General features: G+C 39.3%; 1 protein-coding gene across 1 annotated transcript; it reads left to right on the plus strand.

Moving 5' to 3' along the window:
- Nucleotides 1-1,219: 1,219 nt before the first annotated feature.
- Nucleotides 1,220-13,227, plus strand: LOC142407652 (elongin-A-like). Its single transcript, XM_075497280.1, is given in 11 exon segments — nucleotides 1,220-1,403; nucleotides 3,314-3,426; nucleotides 4,540-5,188; nucleotides 6,642-6,741; nucleotides 7,718-7,891; nucleotides 8,480-8,577; nucleotides 9,399-9,579; nucleotides 10,073-10,196; nucleotides 12,901-13,019; nucleotides 13,161-13,201; nucleotides 13,204-13,227. Coding segments are annotated over 11 exon segments (1,722 nt in total). The 5' UTR covers nucleotides 1,220-1,304.
- The last annotated feature ends 3,438 nt before the right edge of the window (nucleotides 13,228-16,665 follow it).

Below are 16,665 nucleotides of genomic sequence, written 5' to 3' on the forward strand. Positions count from 1 at the left end.
TACAGCTTTTCTCATGTTTTCCCAGGCTGTGAAGCATTTCTCCTGTACTTTTCTAGGTCTCAAACACTATTGCAGGGTGGATGTCTTACAGGAAAAACTGCATGCCAGGCATGTAGATAGAGCTTACCGTACACAATGAAATTCAGTGTCAAGTGTGGGATGCCACTACTAATGCATTATAGGAACAATGAAAGTTAGAATGACAGTAGGGAAAAATATCCCCCCAGTGATATTTGTAAATTGTTTCTTCAAGTTTCCTACTCACTTATTTTAGTACCTCTTCTATCTCCTGCAACACCATTTCAGAAGGAATATCTAATACGATAAATGACAGTTTGTCAGTTATTTAAGTTATCTTAGCTGTTACTATAGTTCAAACATTTCTGGGTAGTCTGTTTTGCATTCCTGCAGGTTCCTGCCAGTGCATTTAGAAATGGCAATGATCTGAAAAACTTGATTAGTATTCCAGGCTTTGTGAAAGCCTTAAGAAATGGTGTTACTTCAGTTCCACATTAATTCTGTCATTTACATAACATAGCGTCATGGAAGTTCGTGAAAGATAAGGCAAATTGCTTGTGTGTGGTCAGCTGCAAGACTCTGGGGTGCTGTATACCCATTGCCAAAGAAATTGTATTATATTGCCAAAGAAATTTATACTCTGCTTATAAATGGGGCTTTTGTGTTATTAAACCACTTTTCATAGGAAGATGAGCCATTTTGTATTTGAAAAATTCTTTCCTGCTTTGATGGAAATCTTGAGTTTTGTAAGAGGTGTACACTTTGTCAGTGCAAAACAAAACAGCTGTTCTAGTTTGAGCTCATTTTGTCAATGTACAAATTGCAGTTAAGTTTTCAAAACCTTACTTTTTGCAAACTGGGCTCCCACCAGCTCTATTGTCCTTTCTTGGCCTGGGCTGATGGGGTGGTGCTGCTGACTGGAGACCTGCTGCTTTTTGCATGGTGCTGGTTCTGCATAATGCAGCTTTTCTATCGGTTCTGTGACAAATGAGGGTCACTGCTACACAAGGAGTGTGGGCATATATATGTAGCCTGTACTACTGTGTTATTGATCTTTAATGTAATCTCTGCAGTGGTGAACTCATACCTACTGGATTTTCTGGTGTTACTGAAATTGGGGGATTGGCAGAACTGTACTGGTTCACAGCACAGACTTCAAGTACAGCCCTGATGTGCAGTAAAGGAGTGCTTACGTTTTCCTGGAGTTAGTGGATATTCCTCTTAACGCTGTTGAGTATTTTTGGATTAAACATGTGAATGAGGATGAGAAAAACAGAATAGAACTTATGAATATTTGTTTAAAAAAAAAATCTAATGTTTCTTTCCAGATTATAAAAACACTTAAGGTACTACGGGATTTGGATATATCACTGGATATTCTAGTGGTAAGTGACCAATAATGCATTAAACTCTTCCATAGTGAATTACTGTGTAAATGTCAGGGGTCTACAATCATAGAAGCAGTGAACATTGTTGCATTTTGTAATTTTGACTCTTAATCATGATTTTAGAGCTCTGTACAAGGAACCATGGAGCCTTTTCCAAAAGCCACCTGGAAGCTGGGCATACAACTTGACAAATGCAGTATTGTACCAACAGTGATAGTACTGGGCAGGAATCTGAGCATATAGAGAACACTTTGCTACTCAGGGTTGGTTTCTTCTCACTGTAAAACTGCTTTCAAGTCAATGCTTAAGACTAAGCAAATATGGGTGAACCCTTCTTTAGGTCAGTTGTCTAAATCTTCTGTCTTTTATCAGCAGCTCAAAGTTAGTTTCTTGCATTTAAAGAGCAGTCATCCCAAGTTAGAGCATAATGATACTTGTGACTTGTATCCTTATCCAAGCTGTATCTTATAAAACTTTATATTGGAAATTCTCACACTGATCTATGAAGCTTCTAGTTATGAGCAATGTGTCTGTATTTTGGGAAGAAGAAAAAAATGTGGTTTTTGTGAGAGAGTTCTTTGAAGAGTAAGAGAAAAATATGGTAATTAAGATTTGGCCTATTCAGGCAAAAAGGTGTCTACCTGTGTCTACCTAAACACAGGTAGACTTCTACTGGAATACAGCAATATTTATATATTTTTATTGGAAATCAAAATAATGTCATATTGCAATTAGCTGTTAAAAATGACAAAGGGCTTCTGCAGACAATTAACGTTCCCAGCGGACTTGCAGATTTTATGTGACAAACTTTGATGGAAGCCTTCAAGTCAAGTAGAAGAAAGAGATGTCTTACAACTGAGGACTCCATGTATTTTTAATGCATTTGAAGAACATAAATAGCTTTAGGAAATAATCCCACCAAATTTCTTGCATCTATTTGCAATACACTGACCTACCAAACCAGTATTGCTAAAATTATATAGAAGCTAAATCTCCTTAAAGTGAAATTAAGGAAGCCCTTTCTAAGGTGTGAGCCAATTATGTGGGAGTAGCATGTGTATAGCTCTTGCTGAGACTTCACAGAAGTATCATTTCAGTAGTTAGCAAAAAGCATTAACAGGTTGCTGCTAACCTAGTGAATTCCAGGTTTTGTATGCATATTAAAGGTGAGAGTTCATGAATCGGAGATAGTTACTGATAATCCAGGATTAAAAAAAAATCACCTGTGATACTTAGACACTCAAAGTCTGCAAGATAGTTGTGCTTAAACAACATAAAACTCACTGGAGCAAGATTTGAAGGCACAATGGTAATGTGAAAATAATTGTACTGGGGGAAAACAAAATGACATTTAAAACAAAGGTTTTAAATCTCAAGGTTGGTTTGTTGTTTTTTTTTTTTTTCCCCCCTCCCTGTGGGGGAAACTGAGACTGAGTTTAGTCATATGAACTCTGGTCCTCTGGCCCCTCTACTCCATACTAATCCTGGTTGAGATGCATTTTAGATTAGAATACATCCATCATATGTGCTCTCTAACATGCTAAAAGGTACCTCTGTAAGCCTAAATTTGAATTGAGTAATCTAACTTACTGGAGCAGTATGCGTTTTGTGGGCATGAGCACTTGAGCCAAGTGAAATTCCTGAAATAAATACATTTAATGGAGGAAAATGGCTTATCTTAGTTTTATGAACTAAGACTGCATTTTGTTCCCCATATTTGGTTATAAATATTTACCTTTTCTTCAGTTCTGTTTGCAGTACAAAGAATGCATTTATTATTTCTTTAGCTGCATAAGACTTCTCTGACTACTACGCTAATACTGTTTTGTAGTAGTTTTAGAGAAGGTTTTTTTTGGTATGATAGTTGTGATTTATTCTGCCCATCTTTCTTGCACTGTCTTCAACAGGAAACTGGCATAGGCAAAACAGTGAACAGTTTTAGGAAACATGCCACTGCTGGGAATGTAGCTAAAACCCTGGTAAAACAATGGAAAAAACTTATTCCTCCAGAAAATAAAAGGTAGGTGTGAACTTTTTTCTGAAAGTTAATTATACTGTGGTATAACTTTATAAAATACAGTTTGGAAAGCTTAGGAAAGTGTTTGGAGTGACAAATATGCATTAGGACAAATGCATAAATTGAATGGAAGAAATGAGTCTGTCTTTTATAAAATATCCGAAAACAAATCAGAGCAACAAGTATTGGTCAATTAGCCAGCCAGCACTCAAAGACTTCAGCTGTCTTTTTTTGACTGGCACAAGTTCTTAGGTCCCAGCTGATGCAAGCAGGACTAAGCCAGTGATGGGCACTGCTCTGGATTTCTTCAGGGAAGTGGGAAGCTTGCTCTTTCTTCCCCAGAGTGGTGTTAAATGAGGCAGCTCTCCAGTGAGCTGTATAGAGGTGGTTGTATAGAGGGCTTTCCTATAATGTTCTTGTGGACTGAGAGGGGCTTCCAATGTTGGAGGAGTCACACTGAAGAGATGCGATTTCTTCTCAGAATGAAGTGGCCACCACTGCCATGGCCAGGCTGACTGTGCTTTAGATGTTTTGCAGACCTCTGACAATTTGAGGCAGTTGAGCTGAGAAAACCAAAGGTTTAGATTGACTAAATAGTGCATTTTAAATCTGAATTTGTTCAAACGACAGGAAAGTGAAATACCAGAACCCATGATAAGCAAAGCATAAAGGCTGGCCTGTTGTAATCTGTATCACCCACAGAGCATGTCGTAAATTCTCTGCCTCCTACTTATTTCAAGGACCATGTCTGTGTTATAAAGCATGCAGGGAAACTTGTGTAAAAAGTGGTATCCAACATGTTATAAGCAAATAATACTGTGTCAGGCATGTTTTCCTACTGATGGTTAAGTCCCTAGTCCCTACTTGTCTTGCTGTCAATTCTTGTTGCAGTATTTAGTGGTGCTGGACCCAAGAGCTGCTGCTTTGGGGTTCTGCACTGATAATGGAAGAATAAGAGCACAGCAGAGCACAGTTCTGGGTCTTGTAAAATTATGACACATGGTGTGATTTAATGCTTTTAATTTTACTAATGTAGGTAGAAAAGATTGGTTGTTCAAGACTTTAGCATCAGATGTAGCATGGGATGTGACTTTTTTTTTTTATTTTATGTTGCAGTGGTCACAGAGGAGGAAAACAAAATACTGAAAAAGAAAAACATGAGACAAAATCTTCTGTTTCGAAGGAGATTAAGCCTTCAGAGAAGTCCAAAGCATCTGTACTGGCCTCCAGAAGTTCCAGTAGCGCTCCCATTTCTAAGAAGTTGAATAAGCAACGTACCTGTAGTGAAAACACCCACCAAAGTAGAGATTCTGACCCTCAAAAAGAATGTGATAATAAAGAATGTAGCAGCAGTGGTTCTAAGCATGCTTCCCGGGGTACCAATGCTCAAGCTAAAGAAAGTGCCTTCAAAGAGACAACCTACACAGACAGCAAGAAAGTTTCAGAAAAGCAGTGTTCCTCTGTAGCCAATAAAGACTTATCACCCCTGAAGGAAAAGCCTAGTAAGGATGCTTCTGAACAGAAAAATCCTAAGCATGTGAAAAAAACAAAACAAAAACTTGTCATAAAAAGCAAAGCCAAATTACCTAGTGATGACGAATTTGAGCCTCCTACTATGTCTTTTGAATCTTATCTTAATTATGATCAGGTTACCAAAAAAAGAAAGAGGAAGGCTTGTTCTACTTCAAAACTTTCTCATGCAAAAGAGGGAGAGGAAGATGTAAAAAAACGTGAGGATGATCTATCAGAAACTTCTAATAAAAAGGTAAACCACTGCATGGTTGAGATAATAGCAAATAAACTGCAGATGAGTAAGTGCTTTGGTCTCTTATTTTCAGTGAAATTCAGCTCTCTATTTTAAGCAACAGATTGCATGGCTCTGACATATCAGCTGCATTGCAGTTGCCAATAATTGGGGCAAAAAAAATATTGTTTATTGCATACTGGCAGTTTACAATCAACTTGTCTTGTATCTTTAGGATGATTTCCAATATGGCAATAGTCTTTGATCCATATCAGCTAATCTGCTTTTTACCTGCGAAGTAAAGGTCCTTACCTTTGGAAAGATGTCCCCTTCTTCCATTCTTGACCAGCCTGGTTTGTGACTGTAGCAGCTGTTTGTGTATAGTGCAGTTGTTTTGTCAGTGGTTCTTTAATAGTGAATGTTAAGGTCTGCAGTGGAACTGAACTTTCTTCTTTTAATGCATTGAAGTAAACCCCACAGTATTGCATATAAAAATAGCTTATACATGTTCATAATGGGAACTATCCTTGTCCCTTGAAGTGGAAGAAGCTTAAGGAGCTCTTCTGAGCCAAGGTAGATCTCAACATGTGTGTTAATTAGACTTTTTAAATGAAGCCCTTCTGTGCGCTGGGAATTAGCAGTCTCTTCAGTCTTTTATCTTTACTGTCATGTGAAAGCTCCAAGCTTTATTTATTGTGGAAGATCTGCAATCTGAATGGGGTATCTTCTGTCCCAAATGGAGAAATATTAATGTAGAGACCTGTGTATGATACTCTAGCAGAAACTGTTTGAGGAGAAATCTTGGATGCTCAAGCAGTTGTGAAACGTTATTAAAGGTACTCAAATGAAGTTCAGGGAGATGCAAGTTTTGGGCTTTAAGTGCCTGGCTTACAACTGGCAGACACCCAAGACCCAATTTAGATGTTGCACATAATGCTGAGCATTTGTGGGGACCTGTACTTACTAGACTGTTGCATCTTTAAATCCCTTTTTAAAGGGTTATCTGTGGAAATTTTAGGCTAAATGGCTTACCCAGCACAATATAGGAGACTTAATAGGACCAGGTATAAAGCTGTTTCTTGTCTTTCAGGATGGCATTTAGTTTGCCTTTAAACATTTAATTGTGGTTTTGTCATCTTGCAGTTTGTCTCATTCACTGCACGCCTCTAACATCAATAGTGATTTATCTGAAAGCCTGTTAGCTGAACGCATCTGCTCGGTTCTTTAATCTCTTTTTATGCACTGATTGTCAATATCCCACTAAGTTCCTTTTGTGATGTAGTCTTGATAAGTAAGAGTATGAAAGGATATGCTGAAAAGTGATCCAGTGAGTAAATTTTAGTGCAGAAAAGCAATAATTCTAGTTATCGTAGTTAACTTTGGGGTTTGCTTAAGGGTTTTTTTGTAGCTTATTTGAAGCCTCAGTAACCCCAAATTTGTAATATTGAAGCAGTGTTTCCTTGACTGTGCACAGGCCAAGGTGGCGTCTCTCCAAGATCTTCTTAATACTCCACTGCCTAAATTTCTGACAGGCATCTCAACCTCATCTCCCCCATATGCTGCAGACTTTAAAGGTAAGTTAAAGTATGCAAGTACTTTGTATACTTTATATAAAGTATACAAAGTACTTATATAAAGTATACAAATATAAAGTATTTATCAGCCTTGTATGCAAGGCTGATAAATGTGAAACAGTGCAGGTTTTTACAGGTCTATGTAGAGACATTTTTATCCCTTCTCCTAATAAACTTTATTAGCTCATCTGTCCATGGCAAAGAAATGCCTCACCTCCACTTTCTTGTCTGTAGAAATCATATTGAAATCTGAAGGGAGTTACAAAAGGTTTACCTCTTATTGCTCGCTGAATAAAGAAATACTGTGGAAGGTTACCAGAGATGTAGGAAGATGTAGAGAAAGGCATAGATCCCACAGATGTAGAGAAAGGCATAGATCAGGTGGTAGTTCTACAGGCTCCACTATCTTTACTCCTGTCTATACCTTGTAGCAGGCAAAGCCTTAGTAGACATTATCTTAGGTAAAACAAATATAGGAAGCACTAGGTGTAGCTTCGGCATAGGAACTTGCTAGCATCTTTATAGGTAGGTGACACAAAGTGCCAGTGGCTTCCGTAGCAGGTTTTGAGGTTTCAGTGGTTTCATATCACTCTGGCCTTGAACCATCACTGCTATTGCAGCTTCTGGCTTCTCTAGGGTAACTCAGGAAGATCAATAATGTGCTGTAGACTGGTAACAGAGTAATCTAGATGTGAATACAGCTCATCTAGGCCTGAACTAAATAATGTAAGGCTGGTTTGAGTTGGTGCAGCTCGCTTGCAACATACATGCTGTCTTGGTGTTAGATGATGATGAATGGACTTCTGTAACAAAATACGTGCAAGGGGCCCAAACTGTAATGCAGTAACTTTGTATTTCAAGAAAAATGAATATACATGTGTCTTACCTGCTGTGTAGCTTCTCTCAAAGCCGAATGTTTAAAGCACTGTAAAATGTCAGGAGGTAAAGGAAACCCTGCCTGATGTTTTGATTGCAGCTTTCCTAGCACCTGCTGTAGAAGCACCCCAGCAAGTCAGTGACACAGTTCAATTCACAGGACGAAGGCTGAACTCTAAAATGCAAGTTTACTCCGGCTCTAAAACAGTCTGTCTTTCAAAGATGCTTACGCTGTATGAACAGTGCATCCGTGTGCTTCAAAATAATATTGACTGTGAGTACTTTAAGGGGTTTGTAGCAGGCTGTGCCTGGAAGTGTATCACACTTCTTTTTTTTTCTCCATGCCAACGACTAGCCTACTAAAAGATATTGCCCCTCCCTACAAATGGCAACTCAGAGCAGGTTGAAAGGTACTGAAAAGAATGGATTTATGGCTGTGCTAAAATGTAGTTTTGTTTTGAAAGCTTACCTTTTTAAAGCTCCAACTTTAACATACAATGTCCTGTAAATTACAAGCCAAAAAGCCTGCTGGTTTTTTTCCCCCCTCAGAGATGTTTGTTTACATAAATTAGAATAAGTGATCAAGAAATTGTTCATTCCCTTGTGTACGCAGAGAGGGGAGTGATGCACATTGGTAAAGATAGGGCAATAGCGATTCAAAGATGCTTCATCCGTCCTCAGATATAACTGCCAGTCGGTATGGAACTGCTGATTTATAAATATTTTCATAGCCTGACTTCAAAACATGTGTTCTGTTAGTGCTTGCTAAAATTAACTTGTATTTTTATTTTTAAACTGTTTGAGTGGTGTTACCCGCTGAGTAAAATAAATGAGATACTGAAAGTACTGTCCTCTCTTGTAGCACTACATGAAGTAGGAGGTGTGCCCTTTGAAATTCTTGAGCCTGTGCTAACACGTTGCACACCAGAGCAGTTGTTTCGCATAGAGGAATGTAATTCGGTAAATTCTGCCTTGTTAAATTCAGGGAACCACAGAGGACGAGGCATCTGTTTCTGCTTTCCTTGCACCCTTTTTGATAAAGATTCTCCATGGGCTACACTGGTTTTCTGTCTTGCATACTTATTTCTTTGAATTCAGCTGTCATTATCAAGCCTCCCTTTCCCAAGTGTCAGGATTTAAAGCATTTGGGAGAATTATTACTGATGACTAAGCGAAAGCCAGTGTGGGTAGAAGAGCATTTCTGTTTCTAAAAATAAGAAGAAAAAAAAAACCCAACCCCACAGTATTTACCATTGAAATAGCTGGGCAAGTCATAATAGAACCAACTGTGTTCAAGTAACAAACTGTTAAGGCTGCAGAGCATAGCAGCTGGGATGTATCTGGGCTGAGATTTAATGTGTGTGGTAGATTTCTTAGCTACACTGTTAAGACTTCAGCTCCACGATGCATTTGGATGTTGAGATTCTGAGTGTGTAGGACTTTATAGCGCAAGTTGGCCACTTCTCTGCATGCCTTAAGTTGAGAGCTCGTATGGCCTGAGCCTGTGCTGGAAACACAAGTCTAGCCTGTAAGCATGGCTCATTAACTCAAATATAAAGCTCTGCTATTTGAAGCTATGTGGTTTCTACGCTGAAGTCAGCATCTCTGCATGATATTGTCACGCTCCATGTTGGGATTACCTGTGAGAACATGTGTGGTGGGATTTGTTCTGCACCTTTCTCCACTGAGGTATTGGGCTTTGTCTATAGGCTCAGCTAACAGGTACTCTTGAAAATGTTGTTTTTAAATCTTTGATTTAAGATATCTTGTGTTGTAACTAGGCGTTTACAGAAGAGTCTGACCACTTGTGGAAGAAACACTGCCAGAGAGATTTTAAAAATGAGAGCCTCCTGGAATGTGAGTCTTGGCGTGAAATGTACTTGAGACTGTTCAATCAGAGAGAAGAAAAACTGAAGATGCTTACAAAAAATATTCTTTCAGCTCAGTCTGAGAAACCAAAAGGTAAAATCTGTGATTAGCTTTTCCACTTAGAAAACACAGTCTCTTCTGCTATTCTTGACACTTACTATGTAGGGTTTAGTGATTTATTTGCACTGAGCACTAATGCTGTATCTCTAGGAGAAGACATCAAGAAAGAACACTGTTCCTTTTAATTTACAAGTTGCTCAAAAAATAAATACATGCATTAATATGATACATTAATGCATAATACTTGCGGCATACAGTAGATCAGTCTTACCTTACTGGTTAGACTAAGGATTCTAAGCAACAATGCAAAGAGTACAAATGTAATTACAAATACCAAAGTTCATATGAAGTAATGCTGTATGCAGTCTGTATATGATTTGCCATGGTTCAGTTAGTACTTTGGTACCAGATTCTGCTTTCCCCAATTTAAACTTAGAAATTGCCACACAACCATATTATCAACTGAGTTTTGAACATAAAGGGGAAAAAAAAGTCGCATATCCTCTGCTTCTTGCTGCTGTATTAGGCCGCCAAGTAAAAATGGCTTACGTGACCAGTGCAGCAAAACCACCTAGGAACATTCGCCGAAAGCAAGAAATCCATGGGACAGCAGGACCTGTTGCCCAACTTCATCCGATAGAGAAGTGCAAGTAAGTGTTCTGTACTCTGCTTTTGAGTTTAGATGTCTTTGTCAGTACAAAAGCTTGCTGGCAAAATAATTTTGAAGTTATAAATAGCTCTCTATTTACTTTCCTTTTTTAGCAGCTAGTGGCTAGAAACTAACTTGCCTTTTAAGTCTTGCATGCTCCTCTGCCGTGTATGCATTGTCATCGCACATTTCTCCACGGTGCCAGTGATGAATTCACCCTCCTAGCTGGAGAGTGAGTGGATGCTGTTGTTTTCCTCCAGATTACACTAATGCTGCTTGACATCCTTGGGAGATTCCAGTGTTGATGTTTCGTGTTTATAAACCTGCCTAGTAGCCTCACATGTTCTCCTGCTTTCATAAAATCCCAGTCAGCTGTCTGGAGTGATACAGCTGACCAGAGTGAATCTCAGCAACTTTTAATACTCTTAATTGTGGGTTTCTGCTTTGGCAACTTTTAAAGGAGTGTCTGGAACAGTCAGTCTGTAGCAGTAGCCAACACTAATCACTGGAGGAACAGAAAACTGGAGTTCCTCAAATGTTACCTTTGTACAGCACAAAGCCAAATTTTCTTTGACATCTTAATTCAGAGTAGTTCAACAGCCATGAGAACCAAAGCTGAGATGTGATATTTGTCCTACTGTTCCTGCCAGCCTAATGAACTCTCTTGTATCCAAGAAGATGGCTGCAACGGGGAGATAAACCAGGTGTAGCACCAGCCTCTACCTTTTCTTCCCTTCTCAACTATGTGGAGACAAACTGCTGGTTTTTACTGTTTGAATATCTGTTCTTGTCTGAAAGAAAAATCAGCAGTTTGATTCAGGAGCACCCCATGGGCTGATGGGTCTACATGCCAGCAGCTGGACCATAAAAGCTATGAAGGGTATTCATACTGCCTGAACGTGGGTATATTAAGCTGTGGTCACTCGCTCTGCTGTGGCTGCTGGTAAGCATGGTGCCCTTCCTTGTCCCTATTGCATGTGGCTGTTCCCATGTTGGCATAACAGCTCTGCAACTAGCTGTCTCAAAATTATCCCTTTGGGGAGGCTGCAGGTGGAACACTTTTCACTAATCTGAATTAAGGAATAGTTATGCAGGTTGACAAGTATGTGAATGGATAGTGACAGCTGGGAACAGGGAGGATAAACTTAAGCTGTTGCAAATGTGATGTAAGACTGACTTAGTATAGCTGAACGTGTCAGGAGAGTCATTTTAAGTTGTTTCTGTTCTGATGCTGCAGTGCCTGCAGTTGTGCTGAGTAACTGTTTGGTCTTAGGCACATGAACTAGATAACTGAACTGACCTGAGTTTATTGGGGGGGGAAAAAACCCTAGAAAACCATGGGAAAGTGTGTTTTCTATGAATTTCAGGAGCTTGACTTAGTTGAGCAGCCTCAACTTACTGCTCAAGATGGTGGTGGTATGGGGTAGGAGTGACAGCCTGGATGTAGGAACTTCTTAAAATCAGCTTTTACACCAGATATGATGTTTTTTTATAGCTGCACCTTTAACTGATTAAATTAGGAAGCTTCTTTCCATACTGTTGCTGTTTTCAGTGAAAAGATAGTCCCCCACCAAGGCAGTAGCTTAAGGCACTTTGAGTTAGGCTTTTGCTTTCAGTTGCCCTGCGGGAGGTTGTATCTGTATTATGACAGACCAGCCTTCCAGTTTAGGTGCTTCAAGTACAGTGTAAGTGTCCTTTCTGCTCCAGTAATCTCTGGACCATAACTGAATGATGTACTCAAAGCCCTGCATGTTTTTTTTCTCAGGCATGATAAATTAGGAAGAACTGCTGTTGTGTGAAAGAAGCCATAAGAGGGTTGTTGCGTTGCCTTGAGAAACAAGAGTTTGTTTAGGCTCCGTGAGTTTAACTTCATTGCTTTGAACATGTCCTCTGAAAACCTGTCAGTTTTGCAGGTTGTAGAATTTGTACAGCTGAAATCTTCACTGAAGAAGCTGGTTTTGCAGGAGCTAAAAAGGTCCTATGGCAGATGTGCACATCCCTAGCAGGCTGCTGTTTGCAGTTCAGTGTGCAGCAGTATACAGTAACTGGCAGCAGACGTCAGTGACTGGCTCTGAGGCATACAAGGCTGCCCAGCTTGGTGACATCATGCTGACACTTTAATGCTGTGTTGGTTTAACTGTCTTTAGCAGTAGGCATCAGCTCTGTATCTGCAACTGCCTCTGTCCTTGTCCTGTTGATTGAGGATCCCAACCTAATATTTATGGTTAGTTATTATGCCTTTCCCTAGACATTGCTACTTTTAAAAAAAAAAAAAGAAAACTTGTGTAAATTTGCCCTCATTTTCTGGCAGAGAGCTAGTTAGCAGTTCAGCTGTGTTCAAAGAGGAAAATAAACACAAAGAGCGAAGTAGAACATAGAGCATTATGAATCACAATGTTATTGCTAAACATTTTGATCTCTCACAAATTCTGATCATTTAATTTTAAAAACAAATAAGATGCATGAAATCTAATAATTGGAAAATTTGTGCAAGAATGGAAATTGACTAGATGACCACCTGAGGTCCCTTTTAAGCTGAATTATCCTATGATTTTTAAATGTACCACAGAACTGACTTGTTAAAATACTGTATTTGAGGTGTAAAGTCTTAAATGTTTATGATTTTTTTTCTCCAAAATGAGCCAGAGCAAATGGTAGTTCCATATGGAAAAACTAACTTTTTTCTTATTTCCTTATTTTAAAAGAACAAGGGTTCCAGAAAGCAGAGACGGAAATAACACATCATCAGATCCAATCCCTACTAGCAACAGTAGAAGCTCTAGCTCAAGAGTAATGACTCAAGATAGAAAGAAGCCTATCAAAAGTAAATGGAATTTCCTAAGATTATAAAGATAATTGTTTTAACTTGCTGTCTATTAATATATGCTTAATATTATGTTAATACCATTTTAAGTCAGTCACTGCTGTCATCCTAACTGGTCTCTTCTTTTTGTTGTTATTGAAGAAATTGCACCAATCATGAGGAAAACTTTGAAAGCATTGAAGAATAGAGCTGGACGACTGTAAAATGAGGCTGCATATTTGAAGCTTATGTGACTATTTGTATATCATACTACAGCTAATGAAAATAATGTTAATGTAAACATTCTTCAATTTGCCTTAGTTAAAATAGTTATGAAACATTGCAGGGCCGAATGACTTTCAATAAAAATTGAAACATCTGAATCCTTGCATACTGCTGCTTTCTTATTCATGAATGAGGAAGACTGACTTGAAATAAGGTCAGTACACAATGACAAATCAGATTATATGGTCTTTTATAGATGCTGTCTTTATCAGTTTATGTACATGTTTGCATAAGCTTTTCATGGAAGCACTTAAGCTGCGGGTGTATTTTGCCAAGGTTGAAGTTATCTCTTAGAAATGGCCACAAGGTGTCTTAGATACAATTGCAAAGAGGTGTTTGGTGTCTCTAGCACAAAAGTGTTTGAAAACTTAGTGTATTTGTTTCACTAAAGGTTTTCCTAGGGAGACTTCTGTATTTTTCTTTTTATGAAAACATGATTTGTTTGGATTTTAGTTTTTCCTCTTCCAGAAACAGAAGACTGTTTATAAGATGGTCCTGGAGCTCAACTTCTGACCTGCTGGAAGTGGGCTGCAAAATGCCCTTACTCAGGACACCATGTGCTTTTCACCCCTTTTACTTGACTTAGGCAAAGAGCCTTTAAAGGAGAGGTAGGAGAAGACAATGTCTTAAATTTAAATTGCTTTTTTTAAAGCAGGGTTTATATACTGCCAGGGTAAATAGGGCAGGCCATGACAGTGAGTTAATGAAAAATCTTGTGTTATTCAGGAACTCTGTCTAGTTCGGACATTTTTGGTACAATAATTAAAACCAGACCTGTCATTGTGTGATACCATCTAAAGGCATTAAGCCCTTATGTGGGAGATAGTATTTTGGGAACAAGCAGAAGGGAGGGAAACCAAGAATGTCACCAGTTTGATGCTGTGGTCATCTTGGATTATTCTGCAAGAATTCTACATTTAAGTCTGGAGATGAGAGAAAACTTGTGCTATACTCTGATCTGCTGCTCTCAGTCTGTTGTGAGGAGACCTAGCTCACAACCTTGAATATGAGCCTTTTGTATTCAAAGTGAAAAAGCTATTTGGCCTCGAATAGCTGTCCTTTCAAGAGTTGGACTGCTGCAGTTTGGGGTTGGTCTATGAATGGGTTTGCTTTTAGAAATGAGATACTTCTTTGTAGTTGCTTCATCTAAACCAGTTCACTTGCATGAATTGTAGGTCTGACTTTGCCTTGAAGGCATGGCTTACAAATGGAGGGACTCTTTCTATAGACTGCACTCAGTAGCTGCAAGTAGGTCTTGTTTCTTCCTTTGTACTTCTATAGGATTTGGCATCTTGGAACTCCTGAAGCACAGGGTAAGGGTAAGATCATCATGAAACCAGTTGGCTGTCTCTTACTCAAGACACCTTGGATGGTGAGGAAATTCACACACTATAAATTTTCAGGTAGATTACAAAAATACTGCTACTAAAAATGGCTTTTACAGTCAGGTAATGTAGTCACCCATACCTAACAGCCTGTGCGAACACTATTTATGGTGGCATTTTAAGTGGCAGGTGTGCTACTGTGTTGTGTTTTTTTTCCATGCATTATAGTTGTACTAAAAAGAAGAAAGATGGGAACAGATGTGTTGACCTGGAAACTGTGGGGAGCTTTCTCTGTCTCTAGGATCAAAACAAGTATTGATGAGTAGGAGAGGTAGTGCAGTGTCTGCTATCCACATCTGAAAAGAATGCTTCTGGGAGGAGCTATTCAGGACTTAAACCTGGCTGAATGGCCAGTGTACCACCCTTTGTCCATCAAACAGCTCTAGTCATCATATAGTTGCTAATCAGTTGGTGGTGGAAGTTTAATTCAGATGGAGGTTTGTATCAAGTGTAGTGTGAATTGTTCAAGAATTCTGTGTTTTTGCTAAATTGGTTTTATTTGCTGTAGTTGTTGATGGTATCATTTTATGTAAGAAAAGACAAAGCCATAACTAAGCCTTCTGTTGGACTCTGGCATTAGAGGACACAGCTGTAACTATTTGGAGCAGCTATAGATGACAGGAGTGTCCCCTTGGGAGACTGAAGGATAAATAGTTGTTTTAACTAGTAAACTTGCATTGTTAATTGAAGTAGGAGATAACTCTTTTCCTGTCCTTGACACTGATGGCAGAGCTGTGTGGAGGGCAAATTTCACTTCAAGATAAGTGGCTTTCATTTCCTCTTCTCGCTTTCTCTCGCTTCAAAGGCTATAGATGTATCTCTGGTAAGAGATATGCAGAGGGTACCCATGGGATCAGATTGTTTTCCTGACAATTTTTATATTAGGAAATACTGTAGACAAGCAAATCTTTATTGTAAAGTAGTTGGTGCTACACACACTTTAGGCTAGGGTTTTTCTTTCACTTCAGATGTGCTGTGGTCTGTTCCAGTGGACTGAATGCCCACCTGAGGCTGCAGTGTGTCAGGACTGCTCTGGGAATGCATCTCCCAGTTCATTTCCTCCCCATTCCAGTGAGGAATGCTGTTTTTTGTGGTTTGACACTGCTTCATGACATGATTCAAAGCATATGTGGAGGTAAATTCAACGCCTACTTCAAAAGCATACCCTTTTAATCTCAACTAGAACATTAATGTAGATGCTTCTGCAGTCTCCTGCCTTCCATCCCTGTATGCAGTTACTCCAGTAAAGAGGAGTTCTTGCTAGGTCTGTGTGTTCTTGGCATCTGACATACCTAACAATACATGGTATTGGAGTATATTGACCTGAGGCAGATCACTTTCTTTCTGGTGGATGCATGGAAAGACTTTTGGTTGGTTTTGTTACGTACTCCCCAGGCTGGTTGCCACATGCCTCTTACAGGACTTACCAGGATCCTCCTGTTGTGTGTTTGACCTGTTCTGTGTTCTAGCCTACTGGCTCTGAGCTCCCTGGTGGAGAGCTGAGCCTGACTCAGGGCAGCTTGGAGGAGGAGACCTGTGATCCTTTTCAGGTGAGTGGCTGTTTTCACAGAAAGACTAAAGGTCATGAGTGCATGATGGCCTTCTCTTCCTTAGAGACACATTGTATCTCCTAGTCCTCCTGCAGTATCTCTGGAGTCTTTCCTCCCAGCAACTGCTTTTCACTCCACATGATGAGCAAGTTCCATGTTCATTTCCGGCAAATGAAGCAAGTAATGGGAGAAAAATACAGTCACAAAAGGAAAACCCTGCTGTTGTGGAAAAGACCACAAATGGAGAATATTTCTTTTCTTCTTGAACTGTCCATTTCATGCATAGAAACCACTTTCCACTTCCTGCCAGTGTTTGTTGCATAGCATTCGGGAACATTTTCCATCCTGTTAGTGGTTGAGCCCAATAAGAAAGCTCTGCCTGACTGCTATTCCACTTAAAGGATGTATGATCTTGCCATTTAAACAGTCCCTGTGGCAGGAGGAGAA

Source organism: Mycteria americana, chromosome 3 (assembly GCF_035582795.1).
Source record: "Mycteria americana isolate JAX WOST 10 ecotype Jacksonville Zoo and Gardens chromosome 3, USCA_MyAme_1.0, whole genome shotgun sequence".
Lineage (NCBI taxonomy): Eukaryota > Metazoa > Chordata > Aves > Ciconiiformes > Ciconiidae > Mycteria > Mycteria americana.